This window comes from Mustela lutreola, chromosome 8, assembly GCF_030435805.1.
Source record: "Mustela lutreola isolate mMusLut2 chromosome 8, mMusLut2.pri, whole genome shotgun sequence".
NCBI lineage: Eukaryota > Metazoa > Chordata > Mammalia > Carnivora > Mustelidae > Mustela > Mustela lutreola.
In genome coordinates, this window is record NC_081297.1 from 15183281 (window position 1) to 15207892 (window position 24612).

Sequence of the window (24612 nt, forward strand, 5' to 3'; positions counted from 1 at the left end):
GTTGAACTGTGAGCTATATATACACAATGTATACATATATATATAATATAGGTATATATACCAATCTGATCATATCCATTTATATTATACTACATTATGTCTACTTTGAGTACCACATTTTAAGATCATGCATATTAGAATGTCAAGAGGAGAGGATCAGAAGATAAAATATCTAGGAAGTGCACCTATAATGTGAAACAGTTGAAAGCACTGTTTCTAAGTTGAGGAGAAGATTGCAGGGGAACTAGGTAGCTGTCTTCAAATTTTTACCATGTAGAAGTAGGAGTGTAGCTCTTTGTATGAGTTAGGATTCTGGAGAGTGGAGTGGACATTGAATTATTAATGATTAAGTACTCAGCAGTAAGGATTATTGTATGCGAGAATATATATGTATTGGGGAGGGGAAGTTGGGTACAACTAGGATTCATTTACAGAAGGACCTGGGTTCAGTACTGTTACCAGCTCTTTGTCTAAGTGGAACGAAAACCATGAGGAAAAAAAAGCTTTCATACTGCTGACTAACTTTGAGGGTATCAGGCTTTTGTCAAGATCAGTCTGAAAGTTCTCTACACACCCAAACTCTGACGTATTGTGACTCCGAATACAAAGAAATTAATGTTACCAAAGCTAATAATAAATAATTGGCAGATTAATTAGTATGTTAACTAAGTTATTACAGTATTTTCCTTACTAATGATTTTCCAGTAATCACTCCGTTTTCTTGAATGGTTATGTAGCCAAAAGTAGTAACAGGATAATAATTTAGTACTATTTATTCTGTATGTCTTTGGGTTTTTTGGAAACTGGATAGGTCAGTGACCTTTAACTAGGATTCTGCTGCAGGAGGAGAATGGACTTGAGTTCACTTATTATGGTTTTGTAAAGGGAGAAAAAGGTTGCCTGTTTTAATTTTGTGAATAGTACTATGGATTGGTACTTTAGGTCTCTTCCTTATTTATAATTCGCTAATTCAGAAGGAGAAGTTACCTTTCTCAGGGGAAAAGCAAGTTCCAAAATATCTTAAGTGCTCTAAGAAGTGTTTTAAGAAAAAAGATAACACGAAGTAATGAACATCTCTGTCACATACCATTTCACATATACTGGAAAATTACATGTAACTTCAGAACTATCAGGCTATCAAAGCAGAATGAAGGAACAATTAAATTTACAAACCTGTTTGGAGGACTAGTAATGCTTTAGTGACCGTCTTTCCCACAGCACTGTTCATAAAGGAAGTGACCATTTTGAACTCAAAATCATCAAAACCACAGAATTGGAAACCGGTCTCTAAGTCTTAATTAATGGGTCTTTGCTCACCTGTTTCTCCCTTTAAAAAATATCCCGTTGACCTTTAACTTACGTAAATACTCTTAAACAATCTAGGTATGGCTCCATAAATTCTCTGCCTATTTTCTGTGGATGAGTAGGATGAGATTGACCTCCCAGGATATGCATAATTTCCAAACTGGGTTGGGTTGTTACCTGATTTACTGATTGGCTCTGTAGCTTTGTTTTGGAAAATGGTGTTTTGCAATGGTTGGCACTTAGTCGATTTTTGAACAATTGAAACATCGAATAAATATGAAAATTCAGGGATCTTTCCTGGATAGATTGGTGGGAACTGTGGACTTCTCTCTAGCTAAGTTGTCAGTCTGGTCCTACCATCAAGCCAGTGATTGAGGCACATGGTTGGCCACTGACTTAACCTGTTTTTACCAATATAAGAATTAACAGTATTTGTACAAATAGTTGGTTTTGCTATACTATCGATTTAACTGGCATTGCATTTAAAAATTCAGTTAAATGTTGGAAATAGTGCACTCACCATGGCATTTCAACTGTTCTTTCCATAGTTGTGGCAATATATGATTATACAAAAGACAAGGATGATGAGCTATCGTTTATGGAGGGTGCAATCATTTACGTCATAAAGAAGAATGACGACGGCTGGTATGAAGGAGTCTGCAACCGAGTGACTGGTCTGTTCCCTGGGAACTATGTTGAATCAATCATGCACTATACTGATTAAATTTTTTGCTTTTAAAGTAGGTGGTTCTTATTACTCAGTCATACTGTGGGACTATTATGGTTAACAGAATTGTCTTAAAATGTTTTAAAATGTGCCCATACTTTCAGGACATGCTGTTTTATTGATATAACTGAATGTCTACCTGTAAGCATACATCTTTGAGGCAGTTTGTGTATTGCTAAACAGCAATTTATACAAGAGGCTGTCTGTAACTGATTATGCTTATGTACTTACTTACACAGTTAACTTTATGACCAGCTTAAGTATTCTGGGGGTGTGGGGTATAATATTTAACAAATCATGATTCAGACTGTACCATTACATGTTCAGTGCAGCATGGTTACTAACGCTATGTCAGACTAATATTAAAATCAGAAAATTTCAATCCTGGTGCTGGTCATACTTTTTGTTTAGACTTTCTCATTCTTGAAATATGCTATTTGTTTAAAGCATGCATACAAATTTATGTATTGAAATATACTTAAAAAAAAATCCAAGATGCTTCCAATTTGTGTAATATTTACTCGGAGTACTTGTACTTAGGTCTCTCGAAATGAATGGAGTCTCTAAGGTCTCCATGTGAGACAAAACAAAGGGTTATCTGGAATGCTGGAACTCGCACCTGAGTTTTTGAATGAGTGAATTTGCAGTATAAATTTTTTCCATTCATAAATACCTAAGTGAACCAAAGGTTTTTGTCCTTTCCTTCACTGGTTTGCTTTTAAAATAAATAAGTAAATGAATAAATAAATGAATAAATAAATAAAGATACTGATTTATTGCAGAATTATGGTTCTATTTTCTCAATATATTAACTTGGAAAAAAAATATTAGCCTTATCTCAACCTGTCCCAGTGGCAGTGACTGGTTTTTGCAGATTTAAAATCTGAGATGGGTATTTACAAGTCAATCTGCTGAATTCCTTTTCTAAAGTAACTTTTTCAAAGCTAAGAAAATGTGTTAAAGTATGCACATTCTGTACGTAAAATTCTTAAGGACTGCTCTATCAGTCCTTGGGTTTTCCAGTGGATTGTTGTATACGGGGTTCAATGAAAGGAAATTATCTTTTACATGTTGTTTTTGTAGAAGTGGGTGCAACTGACTTTTGAATAGGCGCTATTTAATCCATTACCTGGCACTAGCAACATAAAAACGTTTTAAGAAAATAATTCGAAAAAAGGTGGATCATATATAATCAGTGAACGGGGAATATACCTAACCAACAAATTTATATTGTCTTTTGAAATAATTGAAATGCAACACATGCACTTTGTGTGTCTCCTCTTAATTTAAGGGAAGGTTAGAGGGATGTTTTTTTCTTACCTTGTGTGTAATTCAATATTGCCTAGGATATTAAAGTAGAGCACTCAAGTGTGGGTTTCTGTGTATTGAAGATTTGTTTGGATTTCAAATTACAGTTATGTACTGGGCGTTACAGACGTGTAACAGCATAGTAAATGGTAAGACTAGTGCAGAACATTTATTCCTGAAAATTAAAGGCCATTATTGCTACCAAATCAACGTGACTGTTGTATATGCATTTTGCCTTTGTTAATTTTAAACAGGATTTCAGTATCACTAGTGATCAGCTAGCAACCTTTTTCATTTTTTCAAGTGGAATGTTCTCTTAATTTTGTATATAACCTGTTGTCTAAATTTTATGTACAGTCTTTTATAATAAACCATTCTCCTATATGAAATTTTGGATACTGTTAAAATCTAATGTGGATTGAAATGTAGACTTCACATTTTTTGTGACCTTTACTCCTATGGTGAAACACGATAAACCATTTGAATTTTAACATTGATTATTTATTTGTGTAATGGCTTTACATGTGGATCTTAACAGTGTAAACAATACCACATATAACCATCAAGATACCTCGATTAGAATTTACAGAACTAGAGTTACAGATTCGGATGGTTTAATTACATTTAAAAAGTTTTCTGAAAAACTTTGCCAATAAAAAAAAATTGCCCATCAATAAGGTTGAAATGATTTTTTGAAATGATTTTTGGTTACCTGCACATGAAGCAAAGAATATTTCACAAAATTCTTTAGGCACGGTCTGGTAAAATAGCTGCCAGAAGTAACAGAAAGAGTTGTCATTTCTCTCTCGTGAGGACGATTTCTGAAAGCTGTATGAGGGCGTCTCTTTCCGGGGACGGTCGAAGTTTACTGATCTCTCGTATTGCTTCGTGGCAGTACCGCTGCGCGAGGTAGGTGGTTTGCTGCACACCGTCACTCTGGTGGGTCAAGAACAAAAGGGGACAGACTCCTCACTCTCTGCTCAGCTCTTAAATTCTTGCTGTGACAGTTAAAATGTCTTTGTCGTGATCCAGTGCTCTCTCCCCCAGCTCATCATTCCCGCTTCCACGCCTGCTGCGCGTTGATGCACTCTCCTCAGATGGAAGCACTTTTGTATTGAATCAGCGTGCAAAGCAACTAACTCATTAATATCAAAATAGGCACCTACTTTCCCTTAAGGATTCGATTTTTAAGTGATAAAGTTATAAATTTAAAAAACAAACATATACATAATAAAGCACAAAGGATGGAGATCAACAGTTCCCTTCTTCCACAGAGCCCAGCTTTACCTGCTGGTTTTAATGTCTTAATTAGCAACTTCAGTCATTATCTATTGCCTTTGTGCTGAGAAAGGTGAGGATTTAGCCTAACCAGAGTAGAATATTCCTGATGTCACTCTGAAAGGCCTCTGATATTCTGTACTTTACTGGTACAAAATAGGATGCATTTTATTTTGCTTTACCTTAGTATACCAAATCCCACTCTTGAATGTAACTGCCTGATCTTTCTACTGCCTTCCTCATCCTGTTTGTTAGACTGACCGCCTTCCAGCTGTGCCCGTGCCGGCCCCAGCAGGTCTCTATCAGATGCAGCCTGTTCTGCTGGTTTGAGTGCTCACAGCTTTCACGGTCTTGGGGTTTCCATGTTGCTACTAAAATACATCCACAGATAACTCAACTGCATAGTGTAAGTGGGAGGAGGGCTTACTAACTCAATGAATGGTTTGAAAGGATATAGAATTCGAGCGTTAGAATGTTTCTGCATCATTTAGGCCTTACCTATTGCCTTACAGCGTCCAGGATTTTTGCTGTGCACCGAGCCAGTTCTGAACTCTTCTCCTGACCACACTTTTCATTTTCTTTTTGGATTCTCTTTCTGAAACGCCTGTTACATCATACTGATCCTCTAAAAGCTTTTCTCATTTTATTCTCTGTTTGTTTTTAAGGGTTTGTTCATTTCATGTTATAACCCTCCTCTGGAGCTAGTTTTTCACAACCACTTAGAATTCTTTGAGCTCGTACTTATTATTTTTTTAAATACCTTATTCCATGGATACGGTATTTTTTCACCCCCCAATTTTATATTTTTCCCTGAATATTTCTGTTTATCTTGGTCTCACTCACCAAACTTTTCATCAGTAGTAATTCTAAGTAAATCCTAGTTGTTCATTCACATTTAATGAAGGAACAGGGACTAGGAAGGAGCCCTGGGTGAAGGGAGTTAGGATTTAGAGGTCTTCGGAGAATTTAAGAGAACATTCTTGTACCTTTCTAAATGCACGTATGTCTAGGCTTGCTGGATCTTCATCACTGTTTTGCTAAAAGTGACAGTTAATTGCCCCTCTTTGCAGTCCCACTTCCCACTTCAGCCTTCAGTAATTCTGACAGCAGAACCTCTCCCGGTACATCACCTCTTTATCAGCTACAGTCTTTCTCCTGAGTCCTGAACAGTACTGCCAGATTACCCTCCAAAGAGGTGGTAGCACATTAGGATGCTTAGCAGTTTAGAGGCTTAGAGAAATACATCCTTTGGAGAGGGTCTTGCTTTTTGGAAATCTGACAGGTAATTATTTGAAGGACTGCACTAACCACAGATCAGACCACACATTAGCTTACTAAAAACTGCTCACCCATCTCATTTATTAGCTCTACTGGCTCCAAATAACTTAGATTTTGGAAAGAGTTCACTCTTGAAAGACAGTTATTGAAAGTGAAAATACGCACAAAGATCTGGCTTCTACAGGAAAGTTCTGAGGATATGTGGCAGTATATCTGAAATAAGCTTACTGCCCCTGAAGGTGAAACGGTCTGCCTCTGTGGGTTCTTGAGTGACCACTGAAGGCAGTTCCAGGAGGGACCAGGGATGGTCCACACTGAGGGGACGGCTGTGAGCACCCAATAACCTGGAGGTGGCAAAGGTAAGCCTGTACCAGGAGGCCTGTCTGGGGGACTGCAGGGCAGCAGTGCTGCCAGTGGATTTGAGGAAGATGGCTTTCAAACCAGCAGGGCTCAGCCCATACGATACAGTAGAATCACTTGGGTAGAGGCACCTGGGTGGGTTAGGGCCTCTGCCTTCGACTTGGGATCCCGGGATTGAGCCCCGCGTCAGGCTCTCTGCTCGGCGGGGAGCCTGCTTCCCCCTCTCTCTGCCTGCCTCTGCCTGCCTGTGACTCTGTCAAATAAATAAAAAATCTTTAAAAAAAAAAATCATGTTGGTAGCTCTAAAGAAGTCCTAATGTCCAAACCTTACCCAGGACCACTTAAATTAGTCTTCAGAAAGAGTTCTAGAAGAATAAAGAATCCTACAAGTTTCTCTTCCTCAGTTTTTGTCAAGTCAACAATTGACCACACTTGGTCTTGCATCTAAAATTTGTTCTGTTATTTGGTTAAAGAACTCTGCTGCACTGACCTGCTCCTGGCTTATTTCTTCGTAAAATAATTTACCTGGGGAGCGCCTGGGTGGCCCAGTGGGTTGGGCCTCTGCCTTTGGCTTGGGTTGTGGTCTCGGGGTCCCAAGATCAAGCCCCACATTGGGCTTTCTGCTCAACAGGGAGCCTGCTCCCCCCCACCTCTGCTTGCCTCTCTGCCTCCCTGTGATCTGTCAAATAAATAAATAAAATCTTCAAAAAAAAAAAAAAATCTTACCTGTAATACATATTGTCGAGCTCTGTCCACATCTCCTGGCAAACTGAACCGTCTCATTATCATAGCATTCATTTCTGGGAACTAGCCATAAAGAAAGAAAATATTTATTTATTGCTCTTGTGAGAATCAAATGTTATAACAACAGGAAAAAACAAAAAGGTGATTAAATGTTTTGATGGTTTGGGGGCGGGGGCAATAAATTGTAGCAATTAAAGAAGCAGAGCTAAGAGACACATTCGTCTTCCATGCCCAGGACTGAGCGGGTGCCCAGGAGAGGCAGCTGCTGATCTTGTTCATTCTGGTGTCCTTTCTATTTTAGTCTTGGGTCCACCAGTGAGAAAGAAAGAGCAAGCTACATCCCTAAAATCCCCTTACTGCCCTCTCTAAGAGTTCTCAAGCTTTTGCACCGGAATCACTAGAGGCCTACTGGGCCACTGCTTCAAGGTTTCTTAATCAGTAGGGATGGGGCCTGAGCACGCATTTCTAGCAGATTCCCGGATAATATGAATTCTACTGACATTCTGAGAAGCAGTGGCCCAAGATGAGGGTGGGAATTAAGCATTCTACTTTTAGTGCTAAACTGAGTGACATCTGGAAGCCACTGAGGTGTCTGAGCAGCGGGTATTACGAGCAGAGGGTGCTCAACGTTGACTGCACACGAGAGTCAGTCGGGAAGCTTGCGGTTGCCTGGATCTGCTCCTAAGGATTCGGATTTTGCTGGTGGGGGCGGGGCGGGGGCCGGGGTCTGGCCCTGGCATCAAGATTTGAAAAGCACGCCAGGTGTTTTTAATGTGCAGCCAAGTTTGAGACCCACTGAATTAGAGGAGGCAGAGGCAGAGAGGCCAGTCATGTTACTGTTGTGGATTATAAAGAAGACCAGAGGGAAGCTGTGGCACTAAGAGAGAAAAGGAGACAGGTACACTGAAGACAACCTGTGCTCTGCAGTGGGGAGCAACAATTCGGGAGAATCGTCACCATTAACAACCAGGAAGTCAGGACACCAGATCCCTTCATTCTCTAGACTAGTCAGAGCCCTAGTCCTGGAGCCTCCAAAGCTGAGTGAGCCCTGTCACCTGTGGGTCCTACCCTCCTCCTCAGTGTCGTGAGGTTGCTTAACCAAACGAGCGGACACCCGTTAGCTCTAACAGCTTCTGGCTCCATGACATAAGAGGTAAGGTATGTTTGGTTCTGGACACATCAGTGCTTACAGCAGTTGCCAGATTCTCCCTGGCAGTGAGCCTGAAGTTGCTGTCCTGTAACCACCATCACGGTATTAGTAATCCTAGAAGAAAAAAATAGGGCACACAGAGAAAAACCTCAACCGGATGATGACAGATGAAGAATTAAGTGTTCCTTTCAGAGTCAAGTATGTGTCAGAACAAAGTTCTAAACACGCAGAAGCTGCTCCCATGCTTAGAAAACGTAGAGGCCGGCAGACGGTTAGTTCTTAAATGAGAACATGTAATTTGTTTTAGTTACTGGCCTTTTAAGAATCGAGTAAGTTTTACAGGAAACACATCAGGAAGCTCAAGTCAATCAATTTAGGTGGTAAAAAGCCAAATCAAGTAAGCATTTGTCTTAATACCGCATTCCAAAATTGGAAGGCCCTATGCTCAGAGGTGACGGGACGCTGTTCCGGGCATCTGGGATAATCATTTGTTTATGGTACATGAGCTCTTTCTGCTGTACCAACAAGGGTGGTAAAATGTGCTGATTGTGTGGCTTCTCTGACTCCTTTTATTATAAAAAGCATCGAGAAAGCAAAAAGTGTGAAGAAAATATTTGCTGTAAGTGTGACTACATCCTTCCTTTAAACATGTAGTGTGTGCAATTTTAATATGCAAATACCAAACTCTTCCCCTAGGCCTTCCTCAGTCCCCTTACTGTGTGCGATGTGGAGAAGAAAGGAGAAGCCTTAACGGGAACAACAGTTGCCTGCTTGCAGATTTCATGAGAAATACGAAAATTTTTGCCCAGGCTATTTAAGTTTGAGGGTAGGGAGACCTTTTAAGAATAGGACAGATCAGGGGCACCTGGGTGGCTCAGCTGAATGTCCGACTCTTGATTTCGGCTCAGGTCATGCTCTTGGGGTAGTGGGAGGGAGCCCCGCGTCAGGCTCCATGCTTAGGAGGGAATTTGAGGGTTCTCCTCTGCCTCTCCCCCAGGCTTTCTCTCTTTCTCGAAAATAAATAAATCGTTAGGGGGGGCGGAAAAAAGAGTAGGACAAATCGTATTCTAACTGTGAAATGTATCCATAAACTAAACTAAACTAGAAAGGTGATCAATAAATGTAGCGAGATTACTCACACAAAACCTGGGTAACTAAGGGACAGCTAGTCAACAGTGACAGAAGCCAGGACAGCTGGTGCAGGGGCTGGGGCTGCTCATGGCAGCTGGAAGTGCGGCTACAGGCTGACATTTGGGTCTGGTGACTTTATCAAATAAGAGAAACAGAAGAAAGGAAAAGATCTTTTAAAGGATATTTGAGAACAAATGTAATCTCACAAAAAAAACAAAAAAAACAAAAAAACAAAAAACCCACAACCAAAAAACACTTCCATTTTGTTTCTGAAGAGCTCAATATCCAACTTACATACTCCTTAAAAGATTTAACATGACGTTTCTGTTCTTACAAAAAATCCACGTACACACACAGATTGGAAGGACACTGTCATCCCGGGATCCCTCCAGAAATCCCGAAATTTTTCTTAAATCCCCTGTACTAACTTATCCAGAGAGCTCTTCAGAGTGATGTCAGAAATACTGAATTCAAAGAGAGGGAGCTTCTACTAAGTTGCAGGGTCCAACGAATTCCTATTTCAAAACAACAGCTGGGTGGGAAAGGGTAAGCGTTTTCCCAGAGCTGCTTGTGGTCGAGACTCTGTGTTCTCAGATGGAAAAATTCAAAGACTCATTTAAGTAACTGGCCAACAAAACTCACCCACCTATGGAAAAAGATGACAGACCTCTTACGAGGACTCCACTAAGTGGGCAGGTTAGTGACAGGTCCCGAGAGCAGACACAGGCTCTTCTGGAGCGACCCAGGCCCAGAGCACAGAGTTACCTGCTCTGTGGGAAGCCCCACGGGGGATCAGACAAGCTCTCCTCAGCGTCCACGCTGCCAGAATCGGACATTGTGGAGCGAAAGGAACACTACTGGTCTTACAGGAGTTGGTGTGTGATTGTCTGCTGTGCCATTTACCAGATGTTTAACTTTGGCCAAGTTTGCGCATCGCTTTCTTACTTGTAGAGTGGGCATAATACCTACCACAGAGAGGAGTTGTGAGATTAGAGAGAATGTACCAAAGAATCCTTCGCAAACCAGGAAAAAAACGCACTTTCGTACAATGGAGACACTGCACAGTCTCGTGTTAGTTTGGAATCCATTTTACTCAAAATCACGATTGGCCCTGTAAAAATCTTTTCACACATTTCTGGCCAAGAATCCCCTTTTTTGACAGTTTCATCCACAACAGAGCCTAAACTTGATGTTTTCTTTGAAAATGACTTAAACGTTTTTGAGTCACTTTGGCCTAATCGCCACAGGACAGAACGGGGAGTCTGCTTAAGAAACAAGCTCTGCGCAGGGGCGTGTGGGTGGCTCAGTGGGTTAAGCCTCTGCCTTCGGCTCAGGTCATGATCTCAGGGTCCTGGGATCGAGCCCCGCATCGGGCTCTCTGCTCAGCAGGGAGCCTGCTTCCCTCTCTCTCTGCCTGCCTCTCTGCCTACTTGTGATCTCTGTCAAATAAATAAAATCTTAAAAAAAAAACAAAAAACAAAAAACAAGCTCTGCCCAGTCACTTCCTGCTTGGCCTCTCTGTGTGTTCCCTTTTCTGAGGCCGCCGAACGCAGCTTTTCACTCCTTCCCTTACCGCCGTATGGGCAGATGGGAACGCGCCGTCTGGTGAGGGTGAGTGGGTGCCTCGTGATGCCGCATTTCCCAGTGAGACACTCGTAGCACCGCGGTCTGGGACGCTGTAAGCAATTGTGTGTTCCTTTTCCTTGCCTTTTTTTTTTTAAACCAGCATTTTTAATCTCTTATGTATTACTCACTAATTAATGTGTAGGAGTGATCCATTTTTCCCCCTGACTTTGACCCACTGTATCTTAAGGGAGAACTGCTCCTTACTCCTGTGTGTGGAGGAAAGCAAATTCAAGCAGGACAGGCACCGGCTCTGTCATCTCACAGACTCCTACAGACTCAGCTCGTAGCGTCACGGGGGCTCACGGCGATCACTTGTAACTGCTACGATTTCGAAAAGTATGACACCCAAAGCTTTTTGGTAGACTGCAAGCTTCTTTCAGAAAAGACCCGTTCCTTAGTCATCCTGAGAAGCTGTCTTCACTCAAGGACTCGCATTTGCTGGCCAGGGTCTCGGGGGCAGACAGACCAGTGGTCGTAGCTGTCTAGGTGGCGGCCGTGACTGCCCTCTCTCCAGCCTCGGGCATGCCTTTCCATTTACACGACTCGTGAATCCTCTACTTTTATGTGGGCTCATGGGAAAAGATAAAATATCCTTGGTCAGCTTTAATGTATAAAGGGGATTTTCTAAAGTTTTTTTTAGAACTTAGCACACGTTTTAATATTCTCCTTTTGAGCTGACAAGTGAGTCTCCATAGGAGAAAGGAGCCATCTAGAGCACGCCATTTCCTCGTCATCTCTGCCTCCAAATTCTGCAAGGACAGAGCCTGGCAGTGAGGACAGATATTTCTAAAATCCAACATCTGTGTTTGGACCCCTCGTTCCTCAGTTGACTGCTATTCACTAATATGCTGTCCTGGCCCAGACCCCCCAAGCCATCAGCTTCCTCCAAGGAGAATTACCCAAGTTATGGCTCTGCTAGACAGTGGATAAAAGATGATCTTTCCTGGGGCGCCTGGGTGGCTCAGTGGGTTAAAGCCTCTGTCTTCAGCTCAGGTCATGATCTCAGGGTCCTGGGATCGAGCCCCACATCAGGCTCTCTGCTCAGCGGGGAGTCTACTTCCTCCTCTCTCTCTGTCTGCCTCTCTGCCCACTTGTTATCCCTCTGTCAAATAAATTAAAAAAAAAAAAAAAAAAAAAAAAAGGATGATCTCTCCTTTCCTGGACCAGAAACTGATCAAAAGCAAGGTCACTGGTTTCAATAATGGACTCACTGAGTTCTACGGAAGACATAGTTTATATCTTTGTAAATTCTGAGAAAGAACAGAGGCAAAAGATCTCAGAAAGACTAAAAGTTACTAAAATTTTAGACCGAAGAGCCAATTTTTAATTTCGTGGCATGGTGATGAACATCTTATTTCTTTGCTAAGTTTTCACTGGCTTAAATACACTACAAAGATGAAAATCAATTAAAAAGATGTCCAAATGCCAGCCAATGTCCCACTTATTGCAAACCACGTTTGGCCCAGCCCCAAGGGATGTGGCCGGGCTCCAGAGCAGACTCTGGAAACGTCTGCCTGCCTCACAGTCCCTGCAGCACGTGAAGTTCCTAAGCCCTCATCCACACTAAGGAAACTACGAAGGCAGCTTTACTTCCTTCCTTAATGGACAGTCCCTCAATCTGAGGAAGGAACTATGGGGTTCTAGCAGTGCATTCTACCGACTTCTTGACATTTTGAGGCCATGGCCGAGCCTCTGTGAAGCAGGTCTCATTAAACTTCTAGAACTGCAGAACTTCTCATGCTTGGAGGCCCTTCCTGTGCCTTTTTAAGGGGCTCTGAGGTACACCCCAAGTCCAGTCCAATAATCAAAATGTGGAGACGATTCACCTTGTCAGTGCCTAAAGTACACGGAAATCCTCATAATGCTACCTTAAATGCATACAGCATTTCATCTGTGAAGTGCCTCTGTGACCATCACAGTTCATCCTCAGGGTCACAGGTAAGGGCACAGAGAAAGCTCAGAAGAAAAATAACTGGTCCCAACATCTCAGTCACAGAAGTCAGGCTGGACTCCAGATCTGAGGTCTCTTAGGTAAATGCTTTCCCACATCTTCCTTATCTGAACCCTCCCATCGGCTGAGCCGGGAAGATACAAACCTCCGTGTCTGAGGGAGTTGGGGAAACGTACCTGTTGGCAAGCAAACAAGACTGGGCCAGTGGCTAACCCGAGCTTCAGGTCCGCTGACGTTGGTTTGCCCATTTGGTCAGAACACGAGGTGAAGTCCAGCACATCATCTATGAGCTAGTGAATGAGAACACACGATGTCAGCAGCATGCCACCCTGGGTGTCACTGTCGCCCTTCCCACTGTGCCAACCGGCCACGTTCCTAAAAAGCAGAGGACCAACCTGAAAGGCGATGCCCACATTTTTTCCGTATTGATAGGCAATCTCATGCACCACTGGGTCCGGGCATCCCAGAACAGAGACCTGAAGCAGAGAGAGAATTCTGGAATGAGCTGCTGACAACAAGCAAGGCAGCCTCCCCCTGCATGCAAGGATGCAGAGACCCACTCCCTGGAAAAAGAGCTGATGAGTCCGCGTCACAGGCAGAGTCAGGCGATCCCGCCACCAGAGCGAGACCAGACGCGCGCACGATGCCCGTGCTTTCAGCGGAAGGATTTCAGCCTCCATCGCAGATTGTTCGCTTCGATTCTAGGGAAGCTAGTCTCCACCCCTCCTTTCCCGGGGTAAGTCCTCTTTCTTGCTGCTTTCAGCACACAGCAAACCTGGCCTACAGGTTGGCTCCATTTTAAAAAACCTATTGGGGCGCCTGGGTGGCTCAGTGGGTTAAGCCTCTACCTTCGGCTCAGGTCATGATCCCAGGGGCCTGGGATCGAGTCCCGCATGGGGCTCTCTGCTCGGCAGGGAGCCTGCTTCTCCTCATCTCTCTCTCTGTCTGTCTCTCTGCCTATTTATGATCTCTCTCTCTGTCAAATAAATAAATAAAATCTTTAAAAAAAATAAAAAATAAAAAAAATTAAAAAATCTATTGATTAGGCCTTGTTTTAGGAAGAGGTATCTCATCTGCTCTAATCACACAGATGTTGCCATCTATTTCCTCATTTGTAGTTCCTTTCTTTTAATAATTTTTGGTGATTTCACTCTTTTCTCAAACGCAGTTACTTCCTGATATGTAACAGCCTCCAACCGCATGCTTCAGATAAATACTGTTTTCTCATTAGCAAAGTGTCTTCACTGGTCCTGCGGCTTGTTCCTTACGCAAGAAGTAACTAACTGCCTGAAAACCCTCCCCACTTTTCAGGGGAGGAGAAACAGGACTTCTAAGTCTTTTTAAAACCCCAAAAAACCTAGCTGGCACTGGCTTGGGAGCATTTCCACTGCTCTGCTAGGCACGCTAAGCAGGCCCGGCCACATTTCCAGAAAACAAAGACCGGGTAAACCCCCAAAGCAGGGAACAAGAGTAGCATCGACTCAGTGTAGCATGTCTACACTGAGTGCATGACACAGCCAGATGGCGTCAGTGTCCTGCCTGTAGCGGGTCACCGATGATGGAATCCGTCTCCTGACTTCTGTTTCTGCCCCCACCCCCCCCTCCCGTCGGGGCCCAGTCAGCTCAGGCGTCAGTGGCGCCCAAGTAGGGGCGGAGCGGGACTCGGCAGTCAGGCCGCTAGGGGCGCACTCACGCCCCCGAGAGGTCCCGCCATTCCCGCGCTTTCTTTGGTATTTCGCATCCATTTTTATAAAACGCAGGATCCAAAGCCCTTAGCTGGTAGGGCTGCTGCCAGGAATGCGAGTCACACAACTTTTGAACTCTGCACGGAGCCTGGCAGCTGGTTTTAACACTAGAAGTTTGCCGTCTTCCTCATCCCGAGCGCAGAAACAGGAGCTGGCAGTGTCCGCGCCCCGTGACTACTACGAGCCGGATCCCACCACGTGCTCAGCCCTGAGGATGTTTCTGGAGACGGAGGAAGCCCGGGACGCGTCGCGCTGGCTGCAAGCCCCCCGACGACAAAGTGCGCGCCAGGAGAGGTCAGCGGGCCACTTCCTGGAGTGAATAATAAGCTCGAAACTGCTACAGGGAGGGAGTCCTCTTTCCAACCAAATTAAATAATCTGGGAGACCACACGTGAGGCAATTTAGAACCTCCGGCGAGAGTCGAGCTATCCGTCACCCCGGCTGAGCGCTTGAGCAGACGCCATCCTGGCGGCCGGGCAGGTGCCGAGCTCGGAGCGCGAGGTCGCCCCCTCCGCACTCCGGCTCCCGCAGTTACCGCAACACACAACAGCACCGAACAGCCAGCTTTCTTCCTCAGAAGTAACACACGTGAAAGCCATTCTCCTTCTGAACTCACTGGACTAAATTTACGGAGCTCCTAGGATGGAGACTCCAGAGTCTCTTAAGCCTCGCGGCCACCCAGAAGCACTGCTGCTGTGGCTGATGGTCGGCGACAGCGAGTTGTCCTGGGCACCAGCACGGCAGGTCCCAGCCCGAGGTTTCCCGCGTGGTCACTCGCTCATGAGCGAGGCCTGGACGCCCAGGGCGCACGGACCAGGGGTTCCGGGGCTGGAAACGATGGAATCAGAATCTGAACCCAAACGGTCTGACTGCGGGGAATGTTCTCGTCATCGCTTTCCTACACGGCGTGGCGGCCCAGAGGCCAGACTACGAGCCCAAGCAAGCCCACGGCCCTGCGGCCCGGCCCCCTCGGGCGCACACGCAGACCCGTAACAGAGCTGCGCTTCGTGGGCCGCTGCGGCGGGGTGGCCGGGCAAGGGCCGCCTGTGCTCCGAACTCTCGGAGTGCGGGGGAAGCCCACTCCTCACGCCGCAGCCCGGGGAGGGGCCGCCTGCGTCCGTCCCTCCACAGCAGGGAAGGTCCACGCGAGAAGCACGGAGGGGCGCGGGCGGGACTCGAGCGCTTCCCGTTCGCGCCCCGGACGACGGTGCCCCGTAGCTTTCCGGCGGTGCGTGGGCGACCAGGACCAGTTACGTCCAAGACTGCGGAGCTCGGCCAACAGGTCTGGGGGAAGCAGGCCCGCGGCCCCACCTCCTGGAAGGCTCCCCAGAGCCTGTCTTGGAAAGGCCGGGGTTCCAGCTGCCTGCGGGGGCGCCTGGTGTTTCTGACGCAGGTGTCCGCCGGGACAGACATGAGCGCGCGCGTCCCCGGGATAGACACGTGCGCGCACATGGAGTCTTCCTCGCAGCCCACGCAGACCCGACCGCTGGAGCGCGTCCTTAGGGCAGAAGTACCGGAACAGGTTGTTCTCAAACCCGGCTAGTACTGGGGGGGTGGGGGGGGGGGGCGCGGGGCACACAGGCAGCATAAGCCCCAGGTCAAGAGCGAGTATTCCTCGTCCATAAAGAGCCGCTGAAACTGCGGGGGGCGGGGCCCACACACTCCGGAGGGTGGGAAAACCCGCCTGCACAGCGGCACAGAGCTCGATCGAGGTAGGGAAAGCCCTCGAGCGCCCGCCAAATCGCTCGCGTTCCTTTAGAAGAGAGCGATGCGAATACCGCAGCCCGGGTCCTTCCTGCCACGCGCACAAAGTGGGAGCCCCGCGGCCCGTCGGGGCACCGCTGCGACACGCACAGGCACCGCGGAAGGCACACCGCCCCTGCTCCGTGCGGAGTCGGGGCTTCCTCCCTGGGCCCCTCCCCTCTGCTCCTGCTCCCTCTCGCTCAAACGTTAAAAATAACTATATAATTATAAAATAAATACATAAATGAGATAGATGAGATATAAAAGGACCGAGAGAGACGCATAGCCACAAACATATAGCGCAGGACCTTGGTTTCTAAATACCATTCTCCGCCGGAAGGAACAGGCCTCTTTGGAGGGATTACGAATCCCAGTGCTGGAAAGGACAAGATGAGGCTTGAAGAAAGTGCGGAAAGAATGAAGGGGTTAGATGAACGGGACAGAGGAGCTGGGTTCAATGGTCCTCCCATTGGCCAAATATGGAATTCTTCAGCATTTACATAAGTAACAATAAAGCGTTATAATCCATATAGTAAATAAGAATGCAGGAGGCCATAGATCGAAGACTGGAGAAGCGCGGGGTAAAAGGAATGAGAACGCACGCGACCGTCATTGCCACCGTTATGGTACTATCAACATGTGAAAACCGGTGAGTTGGATCAGAAGCAGATTTACATAATCTCAAAATATATTCCCGTATCAGAAAAACAGTAACTTTTAAGTGAAGAAACCAGGCAGTCACCCCCACAATCAAGTCATCAAAGTGAACATCACCAGTAACAGGACACGTGCCCCTCCCTGGACACAACAAACCGAGGCAGCGGCATCCCTTCTGCTGTTTTCTGGCCCCAAATGCATAACCTGTCTCTCAGCGTGCGGAGCCACACACCAATTCAACTTGAGAGGCTCGACGACAACCCGCCTGCACTCTTCAAAATATCCAAGGAAATGTTCCAGACGGAGAGACTAAAGATTCATGACCGCTAAATCCAACACGAGAACAGGGACTGGATCCCGAACCAGAAGATTTCCCCCTTTTGCATGACAGTATTATGACAGTAGGCAAAACAGGAATAAGGTCTATCTGCAGGTTAGGTAAGAATATCATACCAAAAGTCAGTGTTCGGCAAATATAAGCCACAAAAGAAAATCCTCTAAGTGGTGCACTGTGGCTTTGGAAATAAACAGGAACCAGGGCTTATGCAGCACTGGAGAGAGGAGAAAGTCAGAATGAAAAAAAAAAAAAAAAGGAAGGAAGGAAAACAAACGAATGCAGGATTACAGTACCATAGTTCTGGGTTCAAATCCCAGCTCAGCCACTGTCTGACTAACACTGGATGGGCCACTGGACCTCTTAGATCTCATTCCCATTAGATTATCCAGGGAACAAATCATAGCCTTCATTGGAAGCTCAACTGTATTCTGCGTGACTATGAATACAAATAAATAACACTCATTTAAAAATATCACTATTTTCATATCAATGTCCTAAAACATTCCTAGATAGCCCTCTCTCAGACTTTACACTATTTCTATTAAAAATACAAGGAGTGGTTCAGGGAGGGGGTGGCCGTGTCTTTAATAGAATAAATTACAAGCTGCTCAGTTTCCTTCCAACTCCCGTAACATCTTAGACTCTGATTGGTTCTTCCGTAATAATTCTGATGTTTAAATTCTCTGTAGTCCCTCTTTTGGGTGCTTCTGGTTTGCTTTGCATGAACTTTTGGAGCCCCATGTCTTTGCATTTTGAATACCAGGAGTACATAAAACAGCCATGTTGAATATGTAATACCTCTGGAATATTCTACCCGTAAGCACTTAAATACAGAATCTTTCATGTAGAATACTCACACTATGATTTTGCTTTATTACTCTAACAGTTCCGGGGTTTGGGAATAAATCACAGAAAAAGTGGGTCATTGTGGGATGATGTCCGCATGCCTCCTAGTGGAGAGCGTAAAGCATTTCATTTTTTAGAAAGGACTGAGCCCTGTTCATATCCCGTCTACTGGTGCCTTGCTAACCTGTAAAGCACCTGGTGCGGTTTATGAACAACTATGTGTGCTGTGAACAGAACGTCTCTGGCTCCCCAAACAGAGAGGATAGGGACCGCACCCCAGGCTTTCCTTGGTGCCTCGGGCCCATCTCCTTGGTTCTCTGTGGGATGTCCACTCTGTGGGAACGACGACTCTCAGCGTGTTCAGTTTGAGCAGCCCTGCTACCCGCCAGTGCTCGCTGAGGCCGTCTCCAGCTTGCGAACTCATCCATGAGCCTCACCGAGCGCCCCAGCATGCCTTACGAGATGGGCGCTCCAACATCATGGAGCCCTCGACCATCAGAGGTAGGATGGCCAATGAAGGGTTAAGGTAACAGCTTTCTGGCACCCCCTTTTAAAAATCATTCATTCTTTTATTCAGCGTTCTAGTTTCTACCATATTTTCATCCATCTCTCTATTTAAAAAAACCACACTTGCAATTCCTTGAAAAGAAAATGTTGGCCCTTTGAATAAAGACAAAAATGGCTAAAATCATGGCCAGCATGTTCTCCGTAATTCACATATCTTAGAGTTTCTATTACATCTTTTTAGAAAGAAAATGTCCTCATCCTTTTATGACTCACTATTATCCATTTCTTTTTTTTTTTTTTTAAAGATTTTATTTATTTATTTGTCAGAGAGAGAGAGAGTACAGGCAGAGCAGCAGGCAGAGGCAGAGAAAGAAGCAGACCCCCTGCCGAGCAAGGAGCCCATTGCGGGACTCGATCCCAGGACCCTGGGAACATGACCTGAGTCGAAGGCAGTGGCTTAACCAACTGAGCCACCCAGCCATCCCTATTATCTGTTTCTTGACACTTTTTGGAACGGAGACTCTAGCTGCAATGAGCCTTTCTCACCGGGAGAGGCCTGAGGAAGAGCCCTCTTTAACCGCAGTAATATTGCCCCTGGAGGGCTCCCTCGGCTGCTGCTTTGATCTCGATGGGCTAGTGCCTGCCCAGTATCCGTCGCTGCCGCGTTGGTTAGGCGGGGATACCGTCCGAGGAGCAATGCTATGGCGAGAACCGGCTCTCATTTAGGGGCTGGCACTGAATGCCACAGGTTGTAGTCTACAGACTCAGGAGAATATGGACTTTTTAAAAAAAGAAGAGCGGAGGGAAGGCCAGACAAAGAAAGCAAGAGAGAGAAAAAGTTATAGTTCATACTTGACTTACAGCCACAGAAAAATGGCTTGTTTTTTTGTTTTTTTGTTTTTTTCTTTTTTTGCTGGGCTTGAACTCAGGACTCTGAGATCGAGGCTGGAGCTGAGATCAAGAGCAGGACACTTTATCCACTGAGCCACCCGGATGCCCTGGAAAACGGCCCGTTTATATTTCATGCAAAAAGACCCAAAAGGATCTACTACTCAATAGGACACAAAGGACGAAGAACCCTAGGACAATCTAATAGGCATTTTCTCCTGGGCAAATAGTGTTATTACAGAACACGGCACTTGGCCACTTTTTAAGGGTAAAATGTCAGAAATGGTATACGGGACAACAATCGGGAAAGAAATTACTTATGAGAAGTTGTTCAAAATGTCACACAGTTTGGAGGGGAGACCAGGTGCAGAGGGCTTATTCGGATTCCACTCTGGGGAGGAAAGATGAAAAGCGAACGTCCGCCTAGCGAGAGAGGACCACAAAAACGAGCCCCCGCGGCAGAAGTTCTCGGCTGTTCGGGGTCATCACTCTTTTCTCAATGACCTCATGGGATTTGGGTTACTATCTGAAGGTTCTCCAGGGAAATGCTCCCCATGAAGAGCAGCTCCCGAGAAAGAGCTAGGAGGCTTTTTTTTTTTTTTTTTTTTTTTTTTTTAACGTGAACAAAGACAGAACGTACATACTGCTTTACAACTGTTGGCTATCAGACTGGCGGTCTTCTTGAAGGTCTTCTCAAGGTAGTGTGCAAATCTTTCGGTCTCGTTTTCTTTTGACCCTAGCTGAAGAAATTCACCTACAAGGAAAGAAAGAAAGGGGTCACTTGTGATATGGCTTGACTGCCTGGCTCATTAGACTGGGACTGAATAAAAAAGAAGTAGTCAGAATTAACCTACCACGCACCAAATCTTCAATAACTTGGGTTAAAATAGAGATCACAGTTGTATTTCCAATCCGTGCCAGAGCTATAGATGCTGCAGAAAGAATTAAATCACCAGCAAGTACAGCCTAGAAGAAGAAGAAAAAACAAAAGCTTTCAGAGAAAGGAATCAGAGCAGCAGAGCCCACAGCAGAGCTGGCCCCCCGGAGAGACATTCAGGTGGGGAGGGAGGGGTCATCTTGGCTCTAAGTCTTCCCCAACCTTGTCCTCAGCAGGAGTCCGTGTAATAATCAGTTACACATTCGGGTCATTGCCAGGATTCGGTCGGATCCCAGAGATCACCTGGTCTTCCTCAGCAGAGCAAGTGACTGACTGGAGACGGACGGGCATCTCACCCTCTTGCTTCATCCCTGACCACACCAGGGCCCAGTGGCCCTCGGGTCAGCCGCGCTGGAATGTTCACACTTTCCTCAAGCCACGACTGTCTCTCTCCTACTCAGAAAGCCTTTCCCCTTCTTCACTGGGCAGACTCAGCTGCACAGTTAGCTCGGGTGACACTTCCAGGAAGTCCACCAGGATCCCTCAGCCTGCAGATGCCCCTCCTCTACGTGCGCGGCTCCCCATTCATGCAGCTGTCTTCACAGTTGTCTTCAACCAGCCATGCCCCTATTTACCCAACTCCTTGGGCGCAGGGCTGGGAATTATCTCAGCGGGTGCTCGGCACACCCCAGCAAAGGGCACAATGCGTGCTTCTCTCAGTGAAAAGCAAACCTAGGCATCCTGGCTCCAAGTTCATTGCCCCTTGTTCCTAGACAAGCTTTTTTGTAGTCAACACTAGATAATCGGTATTTTTCTAATCTTTAGATTGGGAGGAGATGCCCATACTATACTTACAGCTTGTTTTAAATTATACATAACTGAATTATACACTGTAATCAAATACACTCGTCTGCCTATTTAAAGATATCCTTGAGTTTTATTATAATTAGTATAATTACAAATTACAAATACTGGATGTTATAGAAATTTTAATTCATAGAATTTTCAACATCACATTTTAATTTTTTTGTCTTTTCTCTAGTATCTAAAATTAGCGATGTTCAGTATGTTTACCTGTTGGTCATTTTTATAACATATTGTACAAATTATTTCAACCTAAATATAAATATATTATGAGTCGCTGCACCTATGATGATGGAGAGGGATCCCTCACCTACCCCCCCCCATCATTAGGGCTCTGGATCTCTAGGCTTTTATGTCTTTCCTCTTCAGGCCCAGGACTCCCAGAGGCCAAAAGGTTCCCATGTAGGCAGGTGAGGTGAGGCCGCCAGACTGGGCCCTGGGGAGCCGTGGGTGAGGGACTGAAGGGCGGGCTGGAACCCGGGCAAGGTACCGAGGGTGCCTGCAGGGGGCGCCACATGAATGGATTTTTACTGGAAACACACGTACTTTCTGTTGGGAGGCAGAAAAGGGAAGGAGGTTGAGGGGCGTGCAGGCCTGTCAGACCAGTCTCAGGCGGAAGAGGCCACCAATAGCAGAGGTGATCACAGTGGGGATGACTAATTAGGCAAGGAGAAGACCCGAATTTGTACTCTTAAATAAGGCTTTAGGACAGGCCCTGAAAACAGACATCTGACTGCAGGGACATGTCACAGAGTTACCCGTGATCTCTCCAGAAAGAAACTGCACCCCCCCACCTTTTTTTTTTTTTTCCCAACAACATTCTGACGTATGGAATTCTGTCAATAGGACACAAGACCTTTTATTTCAAATGTGAAATAAAAGATTTATAAATGAGATTGCAGGACTCGATACATAGCAAAGTCATGCACCCCAAAGCAAAACCAGCATGTGAAGGTGACAATTAGGATACACATCTTTTTCATAAGGGTGATAGGAAAACAGGAGGGAACCAGGTCCTATATACACGTGCGGGCAGGTGAGCAGGGGAAACCTAGTCCGCACTCACGCTGGTTGGCGGCCCACGGAGGTGTGCGCTGGGGGCCGCCGCCTCCAAACAAAATGTCTGCACGTCTCCGTGTCCATTCATTCGGCACTGTTCCTGTCTGAACTCGTGACTTACATATCTTTAGGCAAAAGTCCCCATTTTACATACACTTTTCAAGAGATGCTAAAAAATACCATGGAAATATGCTTTAAAATATACATATATGAACCGAAATCAATTATAGAGCCTCTGTTTAAAAATGTGTAATTTTCACAGTATATGTGTGTGTATATATTTTTACATATCTATATTTAAGATACACACACATACACATACACACACCCATAGTTCAGGTTTACTCATTAACTTGCCATGACACCCTGGCACATGGCAGTCTATAAATGGTTAAAGAATTAAACTGAACTTGAGTAATCTGAGTCCCAAAGTAAAATGTACGGTTTCTCGCGAAATATGCTTTTTGGATAACAACAAAAAGCCCTTTCCCTATAACCAAAAGGAATTCTATATAGAAGTGTGCCTAACCAGAAACCTGAAGCTTATTTTTTCTATGGTTTTCTCTATTATCAAATGTATATACACAGACCAGACGTGACTACTGCTTTGGAAGTTGGAAGGCTGCATTCCAGGAAGCGTATTTTACTTTTTAATGAAACAAATCTGAAGAGTTAATGCAATCCAAAGAGCGTATGAACGGGTCAGAAGATGAAAAGGAAGCAAAACACCGTACCTTCTTTTCACCCCAGATCTTATTAACCGTGTGTTTTCCTCGCCGGGAACTTGCGTCGTCGATGACGTCGTCGTGTACCAGACTAGCAGTGTGGATCATTTCTGCAATTAAGGCTATGGAGCGCTGGCTTGCTTGCACATCTCTAGTTAACAGAAAGCAATGCTTTTTAACACAGACGCCGCCTATAACGTTCTCAGCAATCATCTTGTGAAAACTGGACATCCGATCTAGGATAAAGAATTTTATTTCTCTAAGAGAAACTGTATAAACACTTTTTGGCTTCCCTACTGAGCCGTTTCTATCACTTGGAGAACATTTTAAAAACGCATGAGTTACCTGGCCAAGATTCTGTTTTATGGACAGCCCATTCAGAAGGAGAATTTGTATGACTGACAACAAAAAAGGCTTACATAGCCCAGAAGTCTGGCCATCAGGCTGAAGAAGCGACTTTATGCCCTATCATTGGGGTCTTGGGCATCTTGGGCAGTTGGTCCGAGTTACGATTAGCTTAGATTTCAGGGGAGTATGGGGGAGACAAGTAAGAAGCAGTGCAGAAAAGTGTAATGAAGACCCCATGGTCGTGGTGTTTAAAGCTTTTAATATTGTGTTAAATTAGATGTTTAGGAAAGAGTCTTCAAGAATCAAGATAGAATTTTGGTCAAAACTGTCTTCCAATCCACGTTTAACCTTTGCATTAGAAACTGAAACTTCTTGGGATGCCTGGGTGGCTCATTTGGTTAAGCAGTGGCCTTAGGTTCAGGTCATGATCCTGGGGTCCTGGGATTGACACCCACATTGGATTCCCTCCTCAGTGGGGAGCCTGCCTCTCCCTCTGCTTGCTCTGACAAATAAATAAAATCTCTAAAAAAAAAAAAAAGGAACTGAAACTTCTCTTTCCAGTTATAATACCATATACGGGCTAAGCACTCTCAAGAAGATACACGGGTGTGAGGTTTATAGGTTTTAAAAGAAAATATGCCCCGGGTCCTTTTTAATCATCATCTCATTATCACTATCATCATCTATGGGCATTTTTAAAACAGAATTTAGAGAAAATCAAAGTGGGGAAATAACCAATGGAATTTTCTGACCAGAAAACACAGGCCTGACTTAAACATATGCTGACCAAATGTTTCCCTTACGGAAAAAATGGCTTTTCACATACCATCACACTATCTCTTAGAGGGGAGAAAAGTCAGAGGGATGTTGAAACAGGACTTTTTCTTTAAAAGAAAAAATTTAGCTTGAACATCTGCAAAAGAGAATGCCCATTCTAATTCTTCACATCTAGCAGAAAGCAATGAAAAATGACGTGCAAGCACATAAAAGATGCTGGTATTTAACTAGACACTAAGCCTTGAGAATGCCTTCTGATCTTCCTTTAAATGTAATTTTAAAATACGGTGCTTTGCCGGCAACTCTCAGCTAAGATTTCAGAATGAAACCTCAGAGCCTACCACTGCTTTTAGCCCCGGAATCACTTGTGAAGTGCTGCCC

General features: G+C 45.0%; 2 protein-coding genes across 13 annotated transcripts in view; one reads left to right on the forward strand and one right to left on the reverse strand.

The window, feature by feature from the left end:
- ABI1 (abl interactor 1) overlaps window positions 1-3831 on the forward strand; it is a 118357-nt gene extending 114526 nt beyond the window's left edge. For all 9 annotated transcript variants that reach the window (XM_059183878.1, XM_059183879.1, XM_059183875.1 and 6 more), the window contains one exon: window positions 1854-3831. In XM_059183878.1, the coding sequence (XP_059039861.1) occupies window positions 1854-2029 (176 nt within the window). In that variant the 3' untranslated portion in view covers window positions 2030-3831. The remainder of the gene's footprint in view (window positions 1-1853) is intronic.
- PDSS1 (decaprenyl diphosphate synthase subunit 1) overlaps window positions 3820-24612 on the reverse strand; it is a 43992-nt gene continuing 23199 nt past the window's right edge. For 2 of the 4 annotated variants that reach the window (XM_059183881.1, XM_059183880.1), the window contains exons 5-11: window positions 23116-23257; window positions 20436-20547; window positions 20226-20335; window positions 13254-13334; window positions 13035-13148; window positions 6983-7063; window positions 3820-4276 (exon numbers count right to left, since the gene is read on the reverse strand). In XM_059183881.1, the coding sequence (XP_059039864.1) occupies window positions 4136-4276; window positions 6983-7063; window positions 13035-13148; window positions 13254-13334; window positions 20226-20335; window positions 20436-20547; window positions 23116-23257 (781 nt within the window). In that variant the 3' untranslated portion in view covers window positions 3820-4135. Of the gene's footprint in view, window positions 4277-6982; window positions 7064-13034; window positions 13149-13253; window positions 13335-20221; window positions 20336-20435; window positions 20548-23115; window positions 23343-24612 lie in introns of those variants that run through there. The other 2 variants (XM_059183882.1, XM_059183883.1) reach the window with 2 other exon arrangements.